Source organism: Leiobunum rupestre, chromosome 3 (assembly GCF_980474605.1).
Source record: "Leiobunum rupestre chromosome 3, qqLeiRupe1.1.hap1, whole genome shotgun sequence".
Classification (NCBI taxonomy): domain Eukaryota; kingdom Metazoa; phylum Arthropoda; class Arachnida; order Opiliones; family Sclerosomatidae; genus Leiobunum; species Leiobunum rupestre.
The window spans coordinates 14,927,667-14,953,076 of record NC_143386.1 but is presented as its reverse complement, the minus strand read 5'-3'; the positions used below and the strand labels follow the sequence as shown (position 1 = coordinate 14,953,076).

The 25,410-nt window shown below is 37.7% G+C and overlaps 1 protein-coding gene across 1 annotated transcript; it reads right to left on the bottom strand.

Annotated features, from left to right (window-relative positions):
* Positions 1–8,494: 8,494 nt before the first annotated feature.
* On the bottom strand, positions 8,495–25,123 carry LOC149949561 (uncharacterized). The gene is made up of 6 exons (XM_090167868.1): positions 25,096–25,123; positions 24,189–24,288; positions 17,123–17,184; positions 16,160–16,249; positions 14,894–14,969; positions 8,495–10,881 (listed from the first exon to the last, which is right to left on the bottom strand). The coding sequence occupies exons 2-6, from the start codon at positions 24,253–24,255 to the stop codon at positions 8,597–8,599; spliced, it is 2,580 nt and encodes an 859-aa protein (XP_090023994.1). The 5' UTR covers positions 24,256–24,288; positions 25,096–25,123; the 3' UTR covers positions 8,495–8,596.
* Between the last annotated feature and the right edge of the window lie 287 nt (positions 25,124–25,410).

Below are 25,410 nucleotides of genomic sequence, written 5' to 3'. Positions count from 1 at the left end.
TACAACGTATGACCTGAAGTAACAAATAAGTGTGACACTTATCGGAGTAATGCCCGATGCTTACAACGAATGACCTGAAGTAACAAATAAGTGTGACAGTTATCGGAGTAATACGCGATGCTTACAACGAATGACCTGAAGTAACAAATAAGTGTGACACTTATCGGAGTAATACGCGATTCTTACAACGTATGACCTGATGTAACAAATAAGTGTGACAGTTATCGGAGTAATACGCGATTCTTACAACGTATGACCTGAAGTAACAAATAAGTGTGACACTTATTGGAGTAATACGTGATTCTTACAACGTATGACCTGAAGGAACAAATAAGTGTGACACTTATCGGAGAAATGCGCGATGCTTACAACGTATGACCGGAAGTAACAAATAAGTGTGAATCTTATCGGAGTAATACGCGATGCTTACAACGTATGACCGGAAGTAACAAATAAGTGTGACACTTATCGGAGTAATGCCCGATGCTTACAACGAATGACCTGAAGTAACAAATAAGTGTGACACTTATCGGAGTAATGCCCGATGCTTACAACGTATGACCTGAAGTAAAAAATAAGTGTGACACTTATCGGAGCAGTACGCGATGCTTGCAGCGTATGACCAGAAGTACCAAATAAATGTGATCAGAAGTAAATATATGAGTGACACTAATCGAAGGAATCTTCGATGCTTTCAAAGTATGACTAGAAGTAACAAATAAATGTAAATACAATTATGTGTGGCCGTGGATATATATTGGTTGTGATACCGGCGTTACAGGTTGCTGTGAATAGCTCAAACAAACTTAACACATTAGAAGGATTGTGTGTATTCTGACCGTGGTACGTCTTATTTCAATATACTACCCTCTACGTGCTCCATGATTAGGTTAGCAATTGGTGCCGATAAAGGATTCCCCATTGCAAATCCTTTTCGTTGGGCGTAACAATTTCCCTCAAATATTAATAAGTCTCAGTTAAACAGATTTCCGCTAATTTTAAGATAGTTTCTTTACTTAATATAGTCCTCTCATTTAAACTTTTATTCGTTTTTAATTTAATTTTTAATATGTGTAATGCCGCTGAAATTGTTACATTACCATACAAATTAATTACGTCAAGACTAAAATTTTTTTTTTTTTAAATCCGGAGCTATTGTTCCGCAGGTCATTGTGACACTTTTAAAGAAAGGCAGCGTATTTCTTGAAGTTTCTGAAACAGAACAAACGTTTCGATACCAGAAAATTATTTTTATAGGGCCTAACTTTTGTGTGTTTTTTTTAATACAGTTCAGGGAAATGGCTAGAAAATGTAAATCATCATCATAAAATATGAGGAGTCCTGTTTCATGATGAATAACAGTAGAAAAAGGGTAGCACCAACAGATATAATTACAATATTTCCTAATGATTATAGGGAAACATAAATAATTTAAAATGACTTTTACGGAGGAGGGGGCAATCTTATTGGAAGATATCAGATTTAAGGACCCAATGAGATATCGGCTGATTTGTTTAAGGAGGAGGGGGCAATCTTATTGGAAGATATCAGATTTAAGGACCCAATGAGATATCGGCTGATTTGTTTAAGGAGGAGGGGGCAATCTTATTGGAAGATATCAGATTTAAGGACCCAATGAGATATCGGCTGATTTGTTTAAGGAGGAGGGGGCAATCTTATTGGAAGATATCAGATTTAAGGACCCAATGAGATATCGGCTGATTTGTTTAAGGAGGAGGGGGCAATCTTATTGGAAGACATCAGATTTAACGACCCAATGGGATATCGGCTGATTTGTTTAAGGAGGAGGGGGCAATCTTATTGGAAGATATCAGATTTAAGGACCCAATGAGATATCGGCTGATTTGTTTAAGGAGGAGGGGGCAATCTTATTGGAAGATATCAGATTTAAGGACCCAATGTGATATCGGCTGATTTGTTTTAGGAGGAGGGGGCAATCTTATTGGAAGATATCAGATTTAACGACCCAATGGGATATCGGCTGATTTGTTTAAGGAGGAGGGGGCAATCTTATTGGAAGATATCAGATTTAAGGACCCAATGAGATATCGGCTGATTTGTTTTACGAGGAGGGGGCAATCTTATTGGAAGATATCAGATTTAACGACCCAATGGGATATCGGCTGATTTGTTTAAGGAGGAGGGGGCAATCTTATTGGAAGATATCAGATTTAAGGACCCAATGGGATATCAGCTGATTTGTTTAAGGAGGAGGGGGCAATCTTATTGGAAGATATCAGATTTAAGGACCCAATGAGATATCGGCTGATTTGTTTTAGGAGGAGGGGGCAATCTTATTGGAAGATATCAGATTTAACGACCCAATGGGATATCGGCTGATTTGTTTAAGGAGGAGGGGGCAATCTTATTGGAAGATATCAGATTTAAGGACCCAATGAGATTTCGGCTTATTTGTTTTAGGAGGAGGGGGCAATCTTATTGGAAGATATCAGATTTAAGGACCCAATGAGATATCGGCTGATTTGTTTAAGGAGGAGGGGGCAATCTTATTGGAAGACATCAGATTTAACGACCCAATGGGATATCGGCTGATTTGTTTAAGGAGGAGGGGGCAATCTTATTGGAAGATATCAGATTTAAGGACCCAATGAGATATCGGCTGATTTGTTTAAGGAGGAGGGGGCAATCTTATTGGAAGATATCAGATTTAAGGACCCAATGTGATATCGGCTGATTTGTTTTAGGAGGAGGGGGCAATCTTATTGGAAGATATCAGATTTAACGACCCAATGGGATATCAGCTGATTTGTTTTAGGAGGAGGGGGCAATCTTATTGGAAGATATCAGATTTAACGACCCAATGGGATATCGGCTGATTTGTTTAAGGAGGAGGGGGCAATCTTATTGGAAGATATCAGATTTAAGGACCCAATGAGATATCGGCTGATTTGTTTTAGGAGGAGGGGGCAATCTTATTGGAAAATATCAGATTTAAGGACCCAATGAGATATCGGCTGATTTGTTTAAGGAGGAGGGGGCAATCTTATTGGAAGATATCAGATTTAACGACCCAATGGGATATCGGCTGATTTGTTTAAGGAGGAGGGGGCAATCTTATTGGAAGATATCAGATTTAAGGACCCAATGAGATATCGGCTGATTTGTTTAAGGAGGAGGGGGCAATCTTATTGGAAGATATCAGATTTAACGAACCAATGGGATATCGGCTGATTTTTTTAAGGAGGAGGGGGCAATCTTATTGGAAGATATCAGATTTAACGACCCAATGGGATATCGGCTGATTTTTTTAAGGAGGAGGGGGCAATCTTATTGGAAGATATCAGATTTAAGGACCCAATGAGATATCGGCTGATTTGTTTTAGGAGGAGGGGGCAATCTTATTGGAAGATATCAGATTTAAGGACCCAATGAGATATCGGCTGATTTGTTTAAGGAGGAGGGGGCAATCTTATTGGAAGATATCAGATTTAACGACCCAATGGGATATCGGCTGATTTGTTTAAGGAGGAGGGGGCAATCTTATTGGAAGATATCAGATTTAAGGACCCAATGAGATATCGGCTGATTTGTTTAAGGAGGAGGGGGCAATCTTATTGGAAGATATCAGATTTAACGAACCAATGGGATATCGGCTGATTTTTTTAAGGAGGAGGGGGCAATCTTATTGGAAGATATCAGATTTAACGACCCAATGGGATATCGGCTGATTTGTTTAAGGAGGAGGGGGCAATCTTATTGGAAGATATCAGATTTAAGGACCCAATGAGATATCGGGTGATTTGTTTAAGGAGGAGGGGGCAATCTTATTGGAATTTTAATCGCTCCATAAGCGCAGCGACACCCAGGATCTCGATTATTACTAGTCAGAGTCACTGGGTGTTTCAAGTTACTTAATCAGTACACTTTTCTCTAAAAAGAATATCATCTACGGTTATCAGGGTGTGTGTTTTCAATAGAGAACTCTTTAATTTGTAAATTTCAGAGAAATTGAAAATGTTTTAAGGCAGGTTTTCGAAACAATATTTCTTTACCAGTAGACAAACATTTTCAATGCGAAAACAATTCTTAGTATTTAATTTTCGTTTTGGGAAAAATATCAAATGGATACAACTTAAAAACAACTTGTTTGTTTCATTCGTCCGAATCGGTAGCATCCATAGAAATCTTATACTCCTACCTAGAATGCTCCAGTCTACGGGAGAACCTGACGCCAAGACATTTTGTAGCAACGACTAATGATTATATAGTCTTTGCCTAAGCTTCAGCCAATCGGCGGCCATTCATTGACTACGGCAAGCTATAGCGCCATAACATGGCGGTTAAAAATAGTATAAGCTCAGACGTTTCTTACAGGATCCATCCGATCCAAGATCGCAGAAATTCCCATAGGTTTTTGCTGGAATTTTTCACATGAACCACTTTAACGTTTTTGAATTTTTATTTAATAGTGTTAAGATTTTTTGAACTTTTAGTTTTGTTTTCATATTTACTGATTATGAGGAATATTTAAATGCCATTTTTGAGGAAGATAAATAAGATTTCGTTTAGATTCGCTTTGAAAATATTTAAGCCTAGGCCTGACATAGGACCAACTTTTAAAATAGCAGGCAATGTCAATGGCAGTTTTGGGAGAAGCAGTGACTGACTGAGATGGGCGCACTCTCAGCTCAAAAGAGTGGGAGAGCTATTTTTGAGCGCGAGCGCCACTCTCGGATGAAAAAAAGAGAAGAGCGTGAGTGCGAGCTCCACTTTCGGATAAAAAAGAGAAGAGCGCGAGCGTGAGCTCACTCCCGCATATAAAAACAGAAGAGCGCGAGCGCGAGCTCCACTTTCGGATATAAAAAGAGAAGAGCGCGAGCGCGAGCTCCACTCTCGGGTGTAAAAAGAGAAGAGTGCGAGCGCGAGCTCCACTTTCGGTTAAAAAGAGAAGAGCGCGAGTGCGAGTTCAGCTCTCGGATAAAAAAGAGAAGAGTACGAGCTCTCTTTTTAAAAAAAGGGGCGAGTTCCAGCCTGCCTTTGATAAAAAAAAGCGCAACCTCCGACTTATGAGTCAGAGGTTGCCAGGTCGGACCATCGAACCGTCGGAGATGATGGCGGTTTTTATTTCTCTGACCACGGCCAACTCGCGCAATAGCGGCCAGCCCATTCGTTGAATTTTCTATGTTAACCTACGAGCAAAACTATCTCTCGGCGTCGAGCGCCTCTAGCGTAAAATTATTTTTAGAATAGTTTTTGCATTGAAGCTAATATAAAAACGAGCGTGGCGCTGAACGCCGAGTTTATAACGGGAAAATCCTTGTTCATGGCCGTGCTCTGACAAAGAACGATAAAAGTGCGGGTTTTCGTTACGAAATTTTAAATTCGTGTGGGTCACGTGCAGAGATGAGCGCACTCTCAGCTCAAAAGAGTGGCAGAACTTTTTTTGAGCGCGAGCGCCACTCTCGGATGAAAAAAGAGAAGAGCGCGAGTGCGAGCTCCAGCTTCCTCCAAAAAAGAGAAGAGCGCGAGCGCGAGCTCAAGCTTCTGAGAAAAAAAGAAAAGAGCGCGAGTGCGAGCTCAAGCTTCTGAGAAAAAAAGAAAAGAGCGCGAGTGCGAGCTCCGACATCTGACTCTAAAGAGAGGAGTGTGAGCTCTGAAAATTGGTTTTTGCCCATCTCTGGTGACTGAAGGTCCTTAGTATTAACCTTTGTATTTAAAGGTTATTTCACATTTAAAGTAAGTAATATTATATTTATTATTATGTTTGTAGAAACTTAGATAAACACTTATCAAAGAGTAATTATATCCCAGATAAAATACATTACACTAAAGAATGACACTTATGACGAATTGAAGACAGTCATTGAATTAAACAGCAACAATCATACTGATAATTGTCTTATTTTTCAAAACTTTACCTTCTATTTAATAAAATGCTTTTTCTCTTAGCCAAGATAAATGTCTCGCACTCTGCTTAAATTCAACATTCCACTGTTAAACAACATAAGAGATAGTACTCAACGAAGACCGATATTTACAATGTTAAATAAAGTGTTTTTAAAAACCCGGATATTGCAGTAATTATAGTCCTGAGTTGTTGTTCCATTAGGCTCACTGAACTTCCTGGAGTAGCTTTTACCATATCACCAATTTGAAAGCCCGCCGTTTGTTAACATTTCAAATTGCCCCGAGGCTTAAGGAAACCCAAACTTTTACCTGTACAACGACACATTACCGTCCCCCGCAAATCCTTTTCTACATGTGGAAATGAAGCATCGAGAAGCCATAACAACAAACAACGCAATAGTTATCCAAAACGTTTGCACAAGAATGTATTTATTTATACTCAGGGAGAATGAATATGTCGAGACTATCGACGGACACGTTGAGCCCCTAACCTCGTCGCGCTAAGGGGGGGGGGAGGGAAAAAGGAGGCGGTCTTATTTTTTGCGTCCTCGCTGCAGCGTTAATCGCGTCGAAAAACGTAATTTTTAAGAACCAATGAGATTGCAGTATTATTTGATTTTATTAAAGCGGAGGAGCATAACGGGGGGCCCAACGGGTGGAATTGGAGAAACGCTAAAAATAATCTCGACATATTCATTCTCCCTGAGTATAAATAAATACATTCTTGGTTTGCATATAAGAGAAAAATCTTTACGAATAATGACTAAAGAAACAGTCTACCATGTTTAAAAACTACATTAAACTCGATCACGGCCCCTTGCACGCGCTCACGGGGCCTTGACTCTATTGACGTGGGCCAATCAAATGCGGGTGACGTAATCTAAAATCGAATTATTATTTTCAGTAACTCAAACTTTGAATCGTGATTGGCTGATAATGACGAAAACTCCGAAAATGTAATTGGCCCATTTTGTATTAATACAGAATCATTCTATGTTATAAGATTTCTATGGTAGCATCACTTGTCCGAATTCTGTCGCTAAATTAGTATTTCTTATTGCTGTTTTTTTTTGGTCCGGATGTTTTTAAGGACAAGAATTAAAAATTAAAAACTACATTGTAAATATCGTTGTTTGTTCAAGAAGTTTTTTCTTAATTGCTGCTATATCTATATATTGTATATTTTACTTCATATTCGTATCAATATCGATCAATGTTGTGGATATTTAAGGTTAGGTTAGGTTAGGTTAGGTTCACGTTAATGTTACTATTTTCTTATATTAACAATATTTTTAAAAAAACAACCAATTCCTAATGTTCGAAAAAACGGACAAACGATTATTCGAACAAATGAAATTCGCCAGTAAAGTTAACATAAATTGAACGACTAAATCACCAACAAAAGTTGTGATAAAATTTTCGGGCAAATGAAATACGTTTTCGGACATACGATCCTGTTTTCCGGCATTCGGACAAATGATCATTCGGACATTTGTACCACCGTTCGGACGAATGAAATTCGAACAAATGTACCCAAATCTAAAATTTACCTGATATAGATTTTATCTAAATTTTTTAAATCTATATTATGGTTTTTTTTCGTACTTAAATTATTTTTGTTCAATCGGAAAGATGTTTATCATATTTAACGAAATGAAATTGGCGCTAAGCCCTGCGCCGAATTAAGCGATTTTTCGCCCGTGGTCTAAGATAACATGAGACCCTAAAAAAACAAAGGAAACCTAATACCTTTATATATTTCTTATATTATACAATCTTCCTAGAATAAAGTTTCGTTATTTATGAACACTACAATTCCCAATGAAGTTTTCGCGCTTTCATTTCAGCCCAAAATCAGTGGGTATAAGTCTTCAATTTAAAGCTTAAATGGGTAAAAACTTAACTTGAATTTTCCTACAAGAAAGACAGTTAGGCAGCCGGATTAACAGATTTCTAATATATATTGTCTGTACACTGTTCAACAGAAAATCGGAATGCAAAATAAGTTGAAACTCCAGAAGATTTATCTATGAAGAATATACTGCCTTAAAGGATTTTTAAGTTGATTTTTAGAATTTTAATATCAATTTTCTATATGGTGTACAAGATGATCATAGCCCATACCTCAAAGCGAAGATCTTAATTATAGGTTACAAAGAATAATGTTTAATTCATAATGTTACATTACTGAAATATTTTACTAGAATTTGGTAACATTAACCAAAACCATGCGCTGAATTAATTAATTATTCCAGTCTAGAGTTGTTCAATGATCTATAAAACTTATATTTTCCTTAATTTTTATTCAAGCTCAAAATATAACACAATAATAATTATTAATTTTTTAATAATAAGTAAGATTAACATTTTCCTTTATATTATTAATAGTAAAAAATTGAATATCAAAATTATGAATTTAAATAATTCTAAATACTTTATTTAAAATTTAAAAATATAACTCGATTTTAGACATTAATAAGAGTGTAATGATATGCAAAATTCGGATTATAGTTCACTTTTATTTTATGTAATGAATTGAAAAAATATTTAATTATTTAAAAATGTAACACTATTGGCATTAATAATGATTTAATGATATGTAAAATTTAGAGTTAAGGTTTTTTTAATCAGTTTATAAAAATTATGGATTTAATTTTTTTAATTATTTATGTATTTAAAGTTTAAAAATATATGCAATGGCTACCTTCTAACGACACGAAATGAAAACGCACAAATATCTTTTGTCGATTTCGATCAGACTTTCGGAAAATATTTGAATAATGGGCCGTGGTTTAAAAACGTCCGTAACCAAATTATCGTCGAAAAAATGGGAATTGGTGGTTGGGTCCCCGTTGAGTGTATCGTAGAGTCTCAAATGGAACTTGAAATCCCCCGAATTCAATTCATCGTTAAACCTTAAGAAAAATGGTCTTTTCTTATTCAAATACAAATTGTCCGGGCTATCCATGAAATAAATGTCATCCAGTTTGTTCAAATGACTTTCGAAGAAGTCATCGTCGTTCGGGAAACCGTTGCTTCGGTCGCCCAAATATCTCTGCAGAATGAAATGGAAGGAACGTTTCGCGCTGTGGTACTTACAAAAATAGCGAAACTTTTCGTCGGGCGCTTGCAATTCGAACAGAACGTCGAGGTTGAAACGGTTCGTGGCCAGCGTGGACATGACCCCGTACGCGTATTCGACAAACGTCACGTTATCGACCACATCCGGGAGTCTGTTAACGCAACCCAAAAGGGACGAGCAGATTTGACCGAATTTTCTGTTAAACGCGAACCAAGACTCGTTCGGAAGGAAGTATTTAACGTCGTTGACCATGGAAACTTCCTCCATCTCTTGGTTGTAGTTCAGCTGATACAGTTGGGTGTTTTCGGTCGTAAAGGTACATCGTATCGAAGGTTCGTCTACGTACTCGGACATAAAGCTAAGCAATAATTGCAAACGCGACGCTAATCCTTTTAAGTAGTCCACTTTGGTGTTGCATTCTATAATTTCCGTGAGAGAGCACGAAGAGTTGCCGTAGTTCGTGGATACAGTTAACTTGATCGAACTTGGCTTAAGTCGTTTGGATGTAAGTGTTACTTCGCGGTGATGTTTCAAATAGAAGCTTTCGGTAGCGATGAACTGACAAGTAAATAGGGACACGGGCTGGTCTTCCGTGTCCGAAAACGTACGCCGACGAAGCCTCCATCGAAAGAAGATACCCGGATGGACTTCGAAAGCGATGTAAAAGTTGTACGCGTCAATATCCACCATGATCTCTTTGTGCAACGGAAGATCCAAACTATCTATAAACATCTCGACGTCTTTTTCTACTTCGCAAGATTCTAAACGCGACTGGAAGTACTGAATACACAAATGCTCCATGAACGTCTTGTGTAATGGCTCGAAGACGTAACCGAAAGCTGTGTTACGTTTCACAATGACACCACACTTGATGATAAAACTCTTCAGGAACTCCTTGTCACTAAAACTCGTTTCTTTAACGGAGTACTCTCCTCTCTTCAAAGCATCGTGGAACAGTTTCCCTAGTAGAACGAATTGCTTATTCATTTGACCCACTCCCAAACTAAGGCCCTCTCTATCGCAGCACCGCTTTCCCAACAACCTGACCACTTCCTCGATCAGATTAAATGTGTTTGTGAAATTGTATTCAACGTTGGATTCCTTAATTTCTTCCAATACGAAACATAGCAGATACAATAGCAACGGTGATAGGTCTTTAGTTTGGTACAAGCAACCGAATGTCTCTTTAATATAAGACACGCACCGAGAGAATCTGTCCCTAAAGAAGGTCTCCAGAAAGATGTCCCTTTTCGATTCGGTCAAACCGGTCAGGAGGATGTGTTTTGAGAAGTATTTGTAAACGGAAATGTTGGGAGGGTACCTAGAGGTCAGAAGAATGGTCGCTTCTCGGAACGCGTTTGACGAGGACATTGCGGTCAATAGACTATCCACGCTGGCCATCTGATCCATTCGGCATTCGTCGTAGCCGTCTAGTATCAACAACATGGACGCGCTAATACTTCGTACTAATTGCGACGCGTCTTCCGATTTAACTTCGGTACCCGAGAATTTGACAATTTCCGTTTGCAAAACTGATTCGACGTCGTTGGAGTCGTTGACGTCTCGAAGACGAAAAAACAATAAGTACTTGAAATTTGACAGAAAGTCTCGGGATTTGGTGGCCCACGCGTGCGCCAAATGGATGCAGATGGTCGTCTTGCCGAAGCCCGCTTCGCCTCGAATCAAGATCCGTTTGGGGGCGATCTGCGAGTAATGCGCTTCGGAGAACAGGTCCGAGAGGGTGACATCGTTCTTGTCCTTCTTGCCGTCGCGACTGCGCTCCACGAAATTCGGTTCGACGAAGTACTCTTCGGACGGATACATTCGCTCGTCGAACCAGGGCAGAGGTATCAACCAGGACGTCACTCTACCGTAGTAGTCTCTCAGGTTGAATTCCAACGTCTTTCGATCTAAACAGTAATACGTACTATTAGTTTGCCTGCTAGTTAAGATCATAAGCGCTTCAATGAAACAGATTCATCTATTCGCTGTAAAATATTAATACACACTACACAGAGCCTGGACACTTAGGGCTAAATGCGGTGCCAGAAATAGGGCTAGGGTTCAAAAGGACAAACGGTTCGCGGCGGAGAGCGTTGACACAAAAAAATTGCATTAGGCCTAACGGGATTTTTGAAAAATGAAAACCAGCTTTGAGGAAAAATTACTTTCAAAACAAATTGAATTGGTTTGCCTTGGATTGTAGTGGTCTTCTTGGCTAGCCAGTCTAATCTGGTAGCCACCAAAACCTAGAAGGTTCTCGCACTTAATTGGTTTTAGTCTCAGGTGACATTGATTTCTAGTATTCGTAGTCAAAAGTCACCCATATATTACAACTAAGACCAAATACACTCTTAGAAAAATTCGTCCATTATTGGATAAAACATGATCCAAATTGTTTTCACTCATACGGTATGTATTTTTGTCCAAAATTGCACAAAAACCATATGTGCAACGTTGGACTTTATGTGGATCCAATATTGCACATTATTACGGGATATATTGGTAGTTAATTTATCCATTATTGTACAATATAGCATCAAATATATCTTAATTTATGGACTCAAATTGTCGAAAATTGGGAGGTGATTCGTCCGATATTGGAGTAATATTAATTATTTATTTGTCCAATTTTGAAAGTTTTTAAGTTCAAAATTGGGAGGTGATTTGTCTGATATTGGATTTTAATTCGTGTAATTTATGCTATTGTTTTGTCTAACATCAATTTCTAAATTGTATGATTTTAGAGCTGAAACTATTCGATATTGAGCAATAACTTAAATAATAACGAATGAACAAAAGTTTAATATAAGCGGTTCAATAGATTTATTTCTTTAGGTAGTACCGTCCAATACTTAGTGTTGACTTTAGATAATGAACAGTTAGAGCGCCTTATTTCCTTATTTTGATTTCTAGTTACACTATTAAATTAAATGTTCACTACAGGGTCTTAAATTAGTGTTACTATAATGTTTCAAGGTATAATTGAAAGAATAAGTGAAGTAATAATTTTATTTATAATTATAACTGGTTAACAATGTGTTCCATTGAGTTCGATAATTTAGAGGCATTGAGTTGGGAATAAATAGAGGTACAACTAAATCTGGCTGGCGCAGGACCAATTTCTTTCAATAAGGAGACTTTATCAACTTTATCGTTCTACCGTGGCGGCATCTGTGGTGGCAACTATATTTCAATGGAATTTTTTCGCGAATCTGATGTGAAATTGAAATGTATGATTACTCGTAACAAACAAATCTTTGAAGTTGTTTAAAAATAATTTTATTCTGTTAACACGATTCTTTTTAACTCAAGTTACGGTGAGTTAGCTAATAATTGTTTATTTTTAGCCATATAACTTTACAAAATATAGATGGCGCTACCGCCTAATTATAAAGATGAATTTACATATATCCACGCATACACCCACACCCACATACACCCATACGCGCATACATAAAAGGACAAACTAGCTTCAAGACATAGAGTAACCCATTCGCATAGAGTGGAAAGCCCTATGGAAGCGCATGAAACATCCATTCTAAAGGGGCAACTTGTTTTCGAGGCGTGAATAAATATAGTCCGAAGAGCGATGAGTATAAACTTACTTTTTTATCTACATATTGTACATTACCTTTAGGCCACCTTGTTTTTTTTTCACGCCTCGGAATCAAGACGTTGCATACGAACAGTGTTAACAAGTTTCGCTGATGCTTCCACTCTATGTGAATGGTTTACTCTAGGCTTCAAGACTTATAGTTATAGATACGGAAGTTTATATTTTTAGAAAGTAATAATTTAAAATGAATTTTAAAAAACATACGATAAAATGTTTGAAAATCAAATCGATTCTATAATATATGGCGCTATTTAAAGGACCAATATTCACTCTATTTTAAGTCTAATGTAAAAACTACATAACGAAATCGCTCTGTAAAGATATCAAGAAAAAGGTAATGAACGTTTCGACCTATTAATTTTGAAATATTTAAACGATTATGTTTTGAAGAGTGTTAAAAATTAACATTATACTAAATATATTGAAACCTAATTAAGATATGGAGACAATTTTTAAAAAAATAGCCAACGTTATCAATCGTAATTTCGAGATTTTCAAAATAATAGATGGCGCATAAAACCTAAAATTTAATTTCAGTTAATGTTTGTCAAGTTATATTTAAATTACGATACTTTATATTTACAACTTTTAAAAATCATGTTATCGTATGTTTAATTAGCTTCAATTTTAATTATATTTTGAGGAATTCCATAAAACTGAACCCGTGGAATTAAACCAAATAGAAACTATATTATTTTTGTAAATTTTAAACAATTTGGGTCAAAACCCCGTTTATATTAGCAAACCAAAGACTATAGTAGCTATGGCTTCAAAGAATGGCGTGTTCTGCGGAGAAAAGGTTGCCCAAGCATCAGCGCCATCAAGTAGTCGCGGAAGGAGTTTTTCGTTAAAAAAACCGCTCCCGACGCCGCGCCGGTAGGATGGTCTCAAAGACTATATCACCTATAGCTATATTAACCCATTTCAAGTTCTAGAAACCAAAGATAGATGGCAGAGAAGTGCAACTCTTTTAGTTCCTGCCGCGAATACTACGTGGCGCTAGGTGTTAAATTGTCAACCTTTCTACGACACAGAGAAACTGTAAAACACCTTCCATGTGGTCCCTATACTTTCTCCTCTAAAAAACAGTTGTCTTGAGAAATCAGACAATACATTTCGAGCGTAGGGGTAATGACGGGGGTTAACTCTCAGCCGCGTATATTGGACGCTTCTGAAAACGATTGAACACAATTTTACCCAAAATCGTGTAGAGAGAAAACTTTGGATTACTGGTTCCCAAATTGAACAAATTTGTACATATCGTCCTACGTTGGCACACTGTGTGCAATTTTGGACTTGGTTTGGAACCTTTTTTCTAAGAGTGTATCCGATTAGAATAAACTTTGACCAATCGGCGATGGTAGTTCTTTCATAAGTGTGTCAGTTTAGAAAGTGAATTTTTAACTGAAAAGCGCGTGCAGGGACCCGTAGGAGGTGTGGTACGTGACCATTTGTTTACAAATGGCGTATTTTTAACGCTAGAAGCACTTACCTTTTCTTTGGATTGAACGTCAGTTCTACGTCACTCCACGCATAGCCATCACTACTAACTGACATACTCATGAGATCCCGCAAATGAAATGTAAGTTTTCAAACAAATAACTTAAGCATATGTAACATAATAATCATAAGTATTCTATAAAAACCTTTTAATAATAATAATTAGCTAGGATTATAGCAAAGGCACCATCATTTTGCGACTTTTATTTCCTTTAATTCAGGTGGCCGGGTTAAATTGCGTGGCACTGTGATGGAAAGCCCTTTTTTTAAAGAAACTTTGTTCACGGATTATGCAGTAAATTACGTCACTTCCGTTTCCCATCAATAAAGCTGTCTGGAAACTGAAGTTAGTGAAGCGGATTTTGAAAACGAGAAGAATTCCTCGCGTGTATCTAACTTTGACAATCCAGATTTTAGCTCGCGTGATTTCGTTTCCATGGTACCCTTTTCAATAGCGCCCGGATTACAACAATTTTTTAATTTGTTGTCCCGATTATTGTATGTTCCGTGTGAAACAAGGTCTCATTGAAACTGTTTTCTATGGAATTGTGATTAAGAAGCAAACTTATGTGATTATGTTACATATGATTATAGGGAGATGAATTCTTATTTCGTACCAGGGCTAATTTAATGCACCATTTTAATTTATTGTGGTGCCAGCTACGGCAGGTTTTCGAAAGAAGATATTATATACGTTTTGTAGGAAAACAGATTAAAGGAAATTCCACATTAAGCATTTCTAATTTCTGGTAGTAGATGGCGCGTGGTCTATTCAACAAAAGAAAATGATTTTACGGACGAACCTTCTTTGCACAATACGGTGTCTACCTTCTTTTTCCGAAATTTCATGACTAACTGATTCAGAATCAACGTCGAATCCTACACAGAAAAAAAAACAAAATATCTGCGTCAAGTTTACAAAACAATATTTAAAACCCACTCGTCCAACGGAAGTACACGTTTTCGCAGATAAAATTTGCTCTGAAAAAGTCTTTAATACGTATCGCAGATAAAATTTGCTCCGCAAAAATTCGAGAATTAATATCTTACTTTATCTAAAAAAAATTATTCTATCAAAAAGAATTGACAGGGAAACTAATATAAATTGTGACATTCACAGGGTTCTCACTTAAACCCATCGTTAGTCATCTTTTATATAGTTCTGTGAGTTTCATCAAATTTACAAATGTTCGCTACCCCAGCGCCATCAAGTGTGGCGTTTCAGAACGTATCTCTTTGCGCCAGTGAAGGAAAGAGAGACAATCGCCTCAAGAGTCAAGACAATTTATATGGTGACTAGCTTCAGTAGTTATTTCAAAAGGCGCAAAGGTAGGGCTGATCGGGGCTGACATACTTTTGGGTCTTATGTCTTGTTTGCCATTACTGGTATAGAACTATATAAAAGACTAGCTGAGAAGCCCGGCGTGAGGTCAGGGGTTTCGGTCTTGCGGTCACCGGTTATTGGTCCCGTGGTCAAAAACTACGAAGGTTAGCAATCTCAAGACGCCCCTAAGACCTGACTAGGAATAGGACAATTATCTATAGAAGGTAACAAACCAATATATATATATACAAACATCATATTTTATTTATATAGAATCAGATTTTATTTATATAGATGACTAACGATGGTTTTAAGTGGGAACTCTGTGAATGTCACAATTTATATCCGTTTCATTGTTGATTATTTTTGATAGAATAATTCTTTTTTGAAGATGAAGTAAGATATTATTTATCGAATTTTTGCAGAGCAAATTTTCTCGGCGATACGTATTCTCGACTTTTTGAACAACAAATTTTCTCTGCGATATGTCTTCTCAAATTTTTGAAGAACAAATTTTCTCGGCGATACGTCTTCTCAAATTTTTGAAGAATAAATTTTCTCTGCGATACGTCTTCTCAAATTTTTGAAGAACAAATTTTCTCTGCGATACGTCTTCTCGAACTTTTGCAGACCAAATTTCTTCAAAACGTTTCTCAGCCGGCCAAAAAAGGTAGAAGGGCGGCCAGAATCAAATTATTTTATTTGAAATACACCGAAAATGGTGAAACTTGGCCAAAAAACTTACTTTTACGTTTTCAAATTTTATCCTAATTTCTTGTCCAAAGTTAAATATGCCTTTAAACTTCTTGAAAGAGTAAGTATCTCCAGAATATTGCTAAAATCAAAAGACGGAACTTGTTAATTTACGTTTAAAACCCCGGAGTTTAACAGCGTAATTTATAAAGCGAAAAAGAAAGTTTTCAAAATTCACTATTATAGGCTTTAAACATAATTATTAGGATGGTTTTATACGCAACACATGCTAAGCTTAAGTTGATATAGCACGTGAAGTTACTATGACGCCACAGTACCGTTCTCTTCTGTTTTTCTCCTAACTGCACATTTATTACGACATGACAATCAACTTTGTTCATTTACTGTTGATTTAAATGGTAATTAAACTGGTTCATTTACTGTTGATTTAAATGGTGATTCAACTTGTTAATTTACTGTTGATTTAAATTGTGATTCAACTTGTTCATTTACTTTTGATTTTAGTAAGTTGTTTGAGTGTTTCGTTTATTTTTATTTAAGTAAGTCATTTAAATTGTTCATTTACTTTTGATTTTATTAAGTCATTTAAATGTTTCGTTTATTTTTTATTTTAGTAAGTCATTTAAATGTTTCGTTTATTTTTATTTTAGTAAGTCATTTAAATGTTTCGTTTATTTTTAGTTTTAGTAAGTCATTTAAATTGTGTTTACTTTTGATTTTAGTAAGTCATTTAAATTGTTCGTTTCCTTTTGATTTTAGTAAGTCATTTGAATTGTTCATCTACTTTTGATTTTAGTAAGACATTTGAATTGTTCATCTACTTTTGATTTTAGTAAGTCATTTAAATGTTTCGTTTATTTTTGATTTTAGTAAATCATTTAAATTGTTCGATTACATTTGAGTTTAGTAAGTCATTTAAATTGTTCGATTACATTTGATTTTAGTAAGTCATTTAAATAGTTCGTTAAGGAAAACTCAAACATAAATAAATTACTTGATCAGGAAATTCATCGGTTGTTTTTCTTTCCAGCGCCCTCTTTGAAGCCGGTTTCTTTGCTATACAACCAGAAATCGAGAAAATAGAATAGTTACGTTAATAATAGATAGACCTCCAGCACGATTAAAATTAAAATTTCAAATAATTTTCAAGCACTTTCACAATATTTTATGTATCGAATTGAGGAAAAAAAGTAATAATTTTTTTTTTAAATTGGTGATAGTAATTGTGAAACCATAACTTTATTTTCAATCTTCATTTCAAACAACTCTGTACTTATTCTGCAAATATTACGAGAGGAATTTTACCCAAAGCGGAAAAGTCGCACACGTCCGAAATTATCCTAAAAGTCAAACAGCAGCGCTCCTAGCGGTAAAAACATGAATTACCTAGATCCACTAGATAAAGAAAATACTACAAAATACATTAGGTCAATAGTATTGTCCAATAATTCGCCTTTCTTCGTCATCTACCCAGTTGTACCACATTACCAATTCCTTCAACCAATTTTGTTTATGGTTACACACAGACAACTTCGATTACGCGCGAAATCGAAGTTGGCTGTACCAGCCGCTATAAATGTACAGTTAACTTCGATTTTTAGCGTGATTGAAGCTGGCCGTAACTAGGTAACGATTTGAAATTGTTATGATATTTTTCTGCGGGCAAAAATTACCATAAATTCACACACCCTTTACTCCAGAAAAATGATATACGAAATAGAAGCAAAGCGCGCCCTGGCAAATTGAAAAAAAAAAAGAGGCAGGGCCCGCCCTGGCAAAATGGAAAAACCAAGGCGGGGCGGGGCGGGGCCCTGCCTTTGAAAAAAGCACCAGGGCGACGCCCTGGCCCGACTACACCACTGGTTACACAACTTACACAAGTGCAAGGTTCCTAGAAAAAAGCTTCGCTTACAATTGACACAAGTGCATTAGGCCAATAATATTGTCCAAAGACTCCAAAGACAAATGTTTCTCTCTCGTGTACCCAGTTTTATCACATATTTAGTGATTTTAACATACGTTCGTCAAACATGTTTTATAACGAAAAGACAAATTTTGTGATAATGTGGGATACCTGACGATATAAAAACTAGATTAAACAATTCATTTCAAAGTACGATAAAAAAGCGGGAATATGTTTTAATCAACTAAAATCCAAAATTAATTGCCTAAAACTAGAGTTGTTAATTTTCCGGAGAAATTAAACGTGAAAAAAATTTCCACAAATTGGAAAATAAAAAAACAAAATTTATTACTATTTAAGGGTTTTAATTCTAGGCTAGTCTAAATGTTTAGTTTTACTTTTAGATCGAAAAAAGGGCGAAAATGCCGCGAAATTTAAATTGGCGAACGATATTAGACTAATCATGGAATGAAAACGTAATTGTTTTTTTTTTCTGAAAAATACGAAAAATTTTCCGTAAAATAGGCCTCCACTTACAACACTACCTGAAACACAAATTCTTTGAAAACATTAAAGAAAAATGTTAATTTCGGTACGTCGTTGGCAAAATTCTTCTTTAGTTTTATCAAAAGTAAATAGGGGGAGAAAGTCTAACACTACCTCCAGATTTTACCTTCCACCATGCTTAACACCCTTTTTAAAGAGCTAGTGATCACGTGATATTTATAACCAATTAGGATAGCACATTACGCGCGAAGTAGTGCATTTGTGGTATTCCGGTCCGCGCTCAAGATGAAATTTTTTAATTTTATTCCCTGGCAACCATGTCACCGCCTCGCGATTTCAAATAGTCTCTCTGTCAAATGCTGACCACTATTTCCTTCGATAACGGTTGATTTTAATTAAAATTACTATATCAATTGTAATATAAACAAAAAACGCTCGTAGCTCTATCTATTATTTCAGTTAATCTTGCAAATTGTTAGGCCTTAACATCGTAGATATACCAATTAGTCCCGACCTCTGCTCTTAGATGGCGCCACGCTCTCCACGATTTAAGTGAGCGTTTTTCTAGTTACGGTTTATTTCTTTTCAAAAGTCGTGTTATTATTTTTAAAATGTCGCATTTTAGTTTCTATCATATATCTACTTTATTTAGGAACTAAATTAACCAAATTATCGAAAGCAAAAGTTTAATATTCACGTATTTTATAGATAACTAATTTTCATCGTGGCGGAGTACAACCGATACATTTGTGTCCCTGTAAAGAGGCGAGGGGGAAGTCTTTCCGAAGCCCAAAATTTTTACCCCTCAAATAAGACGTCGTGTGGTTGGACCCAAGTGCCAGAGTTTCTCCCCCTATTTACTTTTGGTTTTATTGCAGGAAACAACTCTACGGTATGTTCCTACTGAAATCGGCCTAGCTAAAAGTAGGAAATTATGGTCTTGAAATTCTTTGAGGGGTTATGGTCCCTGGTCTGTAGCACAGTGTTTCAAAAAATCTACTTTTTGACCAAAATTAAATAATGGTCAGTATCAAATAAAAATTACAAACTAGATAAAGGACTAGCGTGGCGTAGCATAAAGATAATGATGTTCCACCCCCTAGCTTCCTTTAGAAATATTCGAATCATATGGTACTTGACACACTGTCTATAATTCAGTAGACAATAAATAATTTGATTTTCCCTTTTTTTAGCCATTGCCATAAAAAAAGGATTTTATATGGGCACAAACTCATGAATTTTGAGAGAAAGGTGGCATAATCACGTGTATTTGGAAGCAGGAAAGAATGTTCCCTGAAATTCGCCCCGAATTTTTCGAACGAATCTTGGAACCCTTAAACGTTATTAAAAATAGGTGGCTTTGTAATAAACGTAATATTCGGCTGCAAAATAAGCAGTTAGATACTTCCCACCCAAGAGGGTTTATTATAGGTTGAAAAAAAAAACGCTTTAGACTTTTTCATAAATTTTAAGTAATATATTTTTTAATATTTGTATATATATTAATATAGACTCGCCCTCACCTAATTTAAGCAGTTCTACAGAAAGTTCGGTGTATGCTATTTTAACTCATGTAAATTTGTTCAAATCTTAATTTAATAGATAATTAATACTGGTTTGAGCAATTGCCTTGGGTCATCTCTTTAACTTTTGGCGCTTTGCTACTCCACAGAATATGGGCCCAGCACGCTTCCCCTACGCCCAGGTTTGAGATGATCTAAGTATACCTTCAAGTGAACTGTTCCTGAGTTGCTGAGACTGTATCCTGATACTATTCCAGTACCAGCCTTTAAGAAATGGATAGTCTACTACGCCAAGAGGTTGAAAAGTTATCTGGTCCGGAGAACTGGAGGAGTTGGAAGAGACAGATCGTTGACGCTCTTACAATGCGAGATGCGTTCGAGATTATAACCGGCGATCGGATCGAGCCAGTGCTGCCTTCACCAACAGCAGACGCATCGGAGACTACCACGTATGCTGGAGCCATGAAGAAGTATCGGGTATCATTCAGTACCGCCCGTAGTGTCATTTGGTCAGCGTTATCAGCAAAAATTCAAAACATGATTGTGACCGGAATGTGGAATACGTTTCTGGAAATCTTTGAGCAGTAATCATCGAATCGTCTACGAAGATTACTTGCTCAGTTGATTAGAGACGTTGGTATGGCTACACACATTGCTCAGGTACGTACTCTACGGGCTACCACCCTGACAGCTGCAGATATGGAAAAGAAAATATCGTTTGACGAGTACGTTCTCATCTCTTGCATCTTCGAATCATTGCCCCAAGATGAATATCTTCAATTCTGTATGCTCTGGTATAGGTTATCCACAGAAAGGCAGACAGTAGCGTTTACTCATCGGCTGTGCAACGGTGGCGTTGGAAGATTAGAATGGCCAAGTCGCCAGATGTTTCAATTGTCATAAACATGGATACATAGCGATAAACTATCCAGAACCAAGGAAAGCGTCTAATAGTAGAAGCAACGGAGAAAGTAATAGAAATGGTAGAAGCGGTGGCAAGAGCAGTAGCGGAAGCCTCTTGTCTACACATCGGAAGTAGCTGAAGGTACTTCGACTCCGGAGCGACAAATCATATCAATAATGATGGTAACAAATTTATCCGGTTCCGGAAGTTTGATAAACCAGCGACCCTCCAAGTTGGAAACAAAGCACCGATGTTAGCAGACGGTGAGGACGACATCGCCGTAATCTTCCACATCGGGTAAAAGAGATCTAGAAACGAGATCCGCAATGTCTGTAAACCAGAAGAGATCGGATCTTCAAGTCTGGCATGAACGGCTGGATCACCAAGGTAAACGCCACGTAGTGGCAACGTTGAAAAAACTTAATTACGAAGTCATCGATCACAAGACTGACAACTCTGTGAAGTTTGCATACATTGCAAAATGACGTGACACAGCTTTGGAGAAAGCAACGAAACCAGGTGAACGAATTCATTCCGACCTTTGGGGAACGTCACCGACGCCATCTCTGAAGGGCAAGCGTTTCTGGCATACGTGTAGCATATTTCCTGACAAAGAAATCGGAAGTCTTCGAACATTTTAAAGATTTCCTGGTTATGTGTAGAAACCACGACCACACAGTTCGAGAACTGGTCACTGATAACGGCACAGAGTACGTCAACGAAGAGTTCATTCGAATGACAGCGCCGGAAGGTCTCAATTATCGTACTTCAATGCCATATACGCCCGAGCAGAACGGTCAATGCCAAGCAGAACGGAGTTGCTGAAAGAAAGAATCGTACAATCATCGAGTCGGTTCGAGCGATGATAGATTCCAAGCCAGAGTTACTACCGAAGCTCTGGACTGAAGCGGTCAACACGAAGACCTACATTTTGAACCTACATTTCTTCACGTAAAATTACCAGAAGAATTTAGATACTCCGGAAAAACTTGTATGGTCGGAAGCAGTCGCCGCGCTGTTAGAACGAGTAAATTGACGATGTTTTAAAAGACTTCGGGTTCAAATCAGTGGATGGCGCTCTGAGCTCGTATTTCTACTCAAGGGGAGACGTGTCTCCATTATGCTACTCTACGTTGACGATGGGTCTCTTGCTGGAACTAGGGCCGATGCCGTTGATGGTTTCCTTCGTCAATTCTCAAATGACTTTGAGCCTGTCTCTGGAGCAGCATCTACTTTCCTTCGTTTGAAGATCGACTTCACGAAAGACGGCTGAGTCTTCCTTCATCAGAGCGCTTACATTGAAAAAGTTCTGGAATGATTCAGTATGGCAGAATGTAAACCTGAAAACACTCCAGCCATTGCCCCAGACACGAGCGAAGAAGGTCGAGATAAGTATGTTCACGACAGTATACTCTTCAGCCATCGGAACCCTACGCTATGCAGCGTTGGGCACACGGTCCGACATGGAGTTCACCGTAAATCGCCCGTCGCAAGCACTGGCAAATCCAACAGTAGCTGATTAGAACGCCGTCAAACGTATTTTCCGCTACCTGCGAGGAACATCAACTTTGGTAGGAATTCATAGCTCTACTTGGAGTGCTTATCCTGCCGTATCGCGTATGGTAAGATCACGTTGACGGCTTTGGCCCCGCCTACGAGAGAACAAATTCCTTATGCGCGCGCTCCTCTCTCATGTAGTTGTTTGTTAAAGGAAAAGTCCAGGTTGGGTAAAACTTGGGTCTATTTGAAAGATCATATTTAAATATACTAAAAAATATCAGTCGCAAAATTGTATCTTTTTTTAATGACGAGAAATTAATTTTTAAACGAGCGAAATTTACCGCCAAGCGATCTGCCATTTTTGTTTCGGGGTGACGTTTTAGGACTTTAATCACGCGCTGTTCGCGCTATAACAGGCTTTAACAGCGCTCTGTTCCCCGCGCGCGCTTGCTCCGCGTGCGGTCTGCGGAGGGAAGGCGAAAGAAAATGGCAGTTCGCTTGGCGGTAAATTTCGCTCGTTTAAAAATTAATTTCTCGTCATTAAAAAAAGATACAATTTTGCGACTGATATTTTTTAGTATATTTAAACATGATCTTTCAAATAGACCCAAGTTTTACCCAACCTGGACTTTTCCTTTAAGTTAACAAAGTGACGTCTAAAAAAACCGTCAGCCATATCGAGACGGAAATCTGTCGCGATAAGCATTTCTGTCTCTTGTTCAATGCTGATCGTACTACAGCGACAATTCCGTATTGAGACGCAGATTATGGTGGTTGCGAAAAGACTCGTCGTTCAATTTCCGGGACAGTCTGACTGTTGTGATCAGCGCCAGTCACATGGGCCAGCCAAAATTTTTTAGTTTTCCTACGTAACTTTATTTTCAAAGGGGGGGGAGACATTTTCTCCCCTTTACGCGGCCGCCGAAAAAAAACAACGCCGCCAAGGATTTTTCAGCATGCCCGCCGCCGACGACCAAAATGAAATCGGCGCTATGCTCTATCCTTACCATGCCATGGGTTCATTTTACACCCGCAAGAGAAGATTTTCATTAAGGGCGAGTGTTGGAAAAAACGGTTTAGACTTTTTCTTAATTTTATATAATATATATTATATAATATTACTATATATACAGGGTGTTTCAAAAGGTTATGCAACATTTTTAAGGAGTTGTAGGGGGTGAGTTGAGAAGTATGCCGGTTTTTCCCCATTTTCCTACAATGAGTTAAAAGAGCGCCAGAGAGCCTTCAAGTGTGGCCTACTAACCCCTGGAAGTAAGCTGCACCAAGCTCAAAACCAAGCAGCAGGGACTTTAAATACTGTTTAAGTTTACTTTTTTACGCTGGTTACCTCGATTTGTTTACAAAGTCCTTTTTTACTTATCACACGAAACCTTAATGTTCCCATTTCCCTGCTGCTTGGTTTTGCGCTTGTGGCAGCCTACTTCTAGGGGCTAGTATGCCACACTTTGAAGCTCTCTGGCGCTCTTTAAACTCATCATAGGAAAATGGGGGAAAAAAAGGCATACTTCTCAACTCACCCCCTAGAACTCCTTAAAAGTTTTGCACAACCACTTGTAACACCCTGTATACTCGCCTTCGCTTAATGTAAGCAGTTCTACAGAAAGTTCGGTGTTCTCTATTTCAACTTATGTAAACTTGTTTAAATGTTAATTTTATAAATACTAAGTTGAAATAATTTTCAACATTCTGGATACGTCAATACCTTTTTTGATGTAAATCGCTATACAGACAAGTCCAATGGCAAATCCGTAACATATGTATTCAATCATCGAAAAGAGCGTGATCGAGCCAAACGGATTATCCTTAAATTAAAAATAATATATATTTACGTTTCTGAATTTCGCTGAAACCCCGAGGGATAAGACAGTCTCAGATAATCTGTACACCGAGTTCGTGCAAAAAAAGTACGGCAGTGTACACCGAGTTCGCAGAGTGTCTTACCCCTCGTGAAACCCCCAGTTGAATTTCTAGTAGCTCCCTCCCCTCATTCATACATCCCGGCTTAACAAATCACGTCATTATTTAGCCCCAACTTCAAAATTCAAATTATTGTGGCCTTTTAGACGTGCAGGTAGACGTAGTAACGAAAACAGGAATCCATACCTCTATTTGGCATGCTTATCGTGGCAGATTTTCGTCTCGATGTGACTGACGTTTTTTTTTACGTAACTACGTTAACTTAACAAACAACTACGTGTGAGAGGGGAGCGCGCGCAGAGGGGATTTTTTATCTTGTAGGCGGGGCCAAAGCCGTCCGAGAGATCTTACCATAAGCGATGCGGCGGGATAAGCATAACAAGTAGAGCATGGATTCCTGCGTATAATAATAGACTCTTCTTTTGTAAAGAGAGTATGAACTCCCATGTTTATGCGGCCTCAACGAATTTTACATTTCTGCCAACGGGTTTAACACGCATTAGAAATGATTGGGGCTAGTTACGTTAAAAATAAGTTGTAGTCGATTTATTGATTTGTTTTATACTCCCTTTAAATTTAGTAAAGAAATTGCCGTAGTAAATGAGTACAAAAACCGAAAATGTAGGGGATTCTACAGGGGCGTGCCAACATTTTTACGAGAAGGGGGGAAAAACAATATTTTAAGCACATACCTTGTTAAATAGGCTGTGTTCGAAAAAATGACGAAAGATAGAAAAACAAACACAAGGGCGTCGAATTTTTAGTCGGCCTGTCATATTGGCAAATAATGGCTATCCTGAGTGAACAACAACTCTGCGCAGTCTGACCTTAGAAACATAAAAGCGGGGGCACGACCCTTGGATTCTACTTTCTAGACACTATTTAACCGCTATAGGTTGTGTAATGTCCTCTATACATATACTATCTTTGATATTCCGTGTTTTAAACTTTGTAAAGATTCGAAATACGCGAGCTATTAAAAACGTCGACGATCACGATCGCGCGCT

Coding starts and splice junctions, on each gene's coding strand:
- LOC149949561 (XM_090167868.1), bottom strand. CDS start 24,255: ATGATTGAATACATATGTTACGGATTTGCCATTGGACTTGTCTGTATA. Junction 17,185..24,188: donor AGCGATTTACATCAAAAAAG/GTATTGACGTAT, acceptor CTGGTTGTATAG/CAAAGAAACCGGCTTCAAAG. Junction 16,250..17,122: donor CCGATGAATTTCCTGATCAA/GTAATTTATTTA, acceptor TTTTGATTTTAG/CAATATTCTGGAGATACTTA.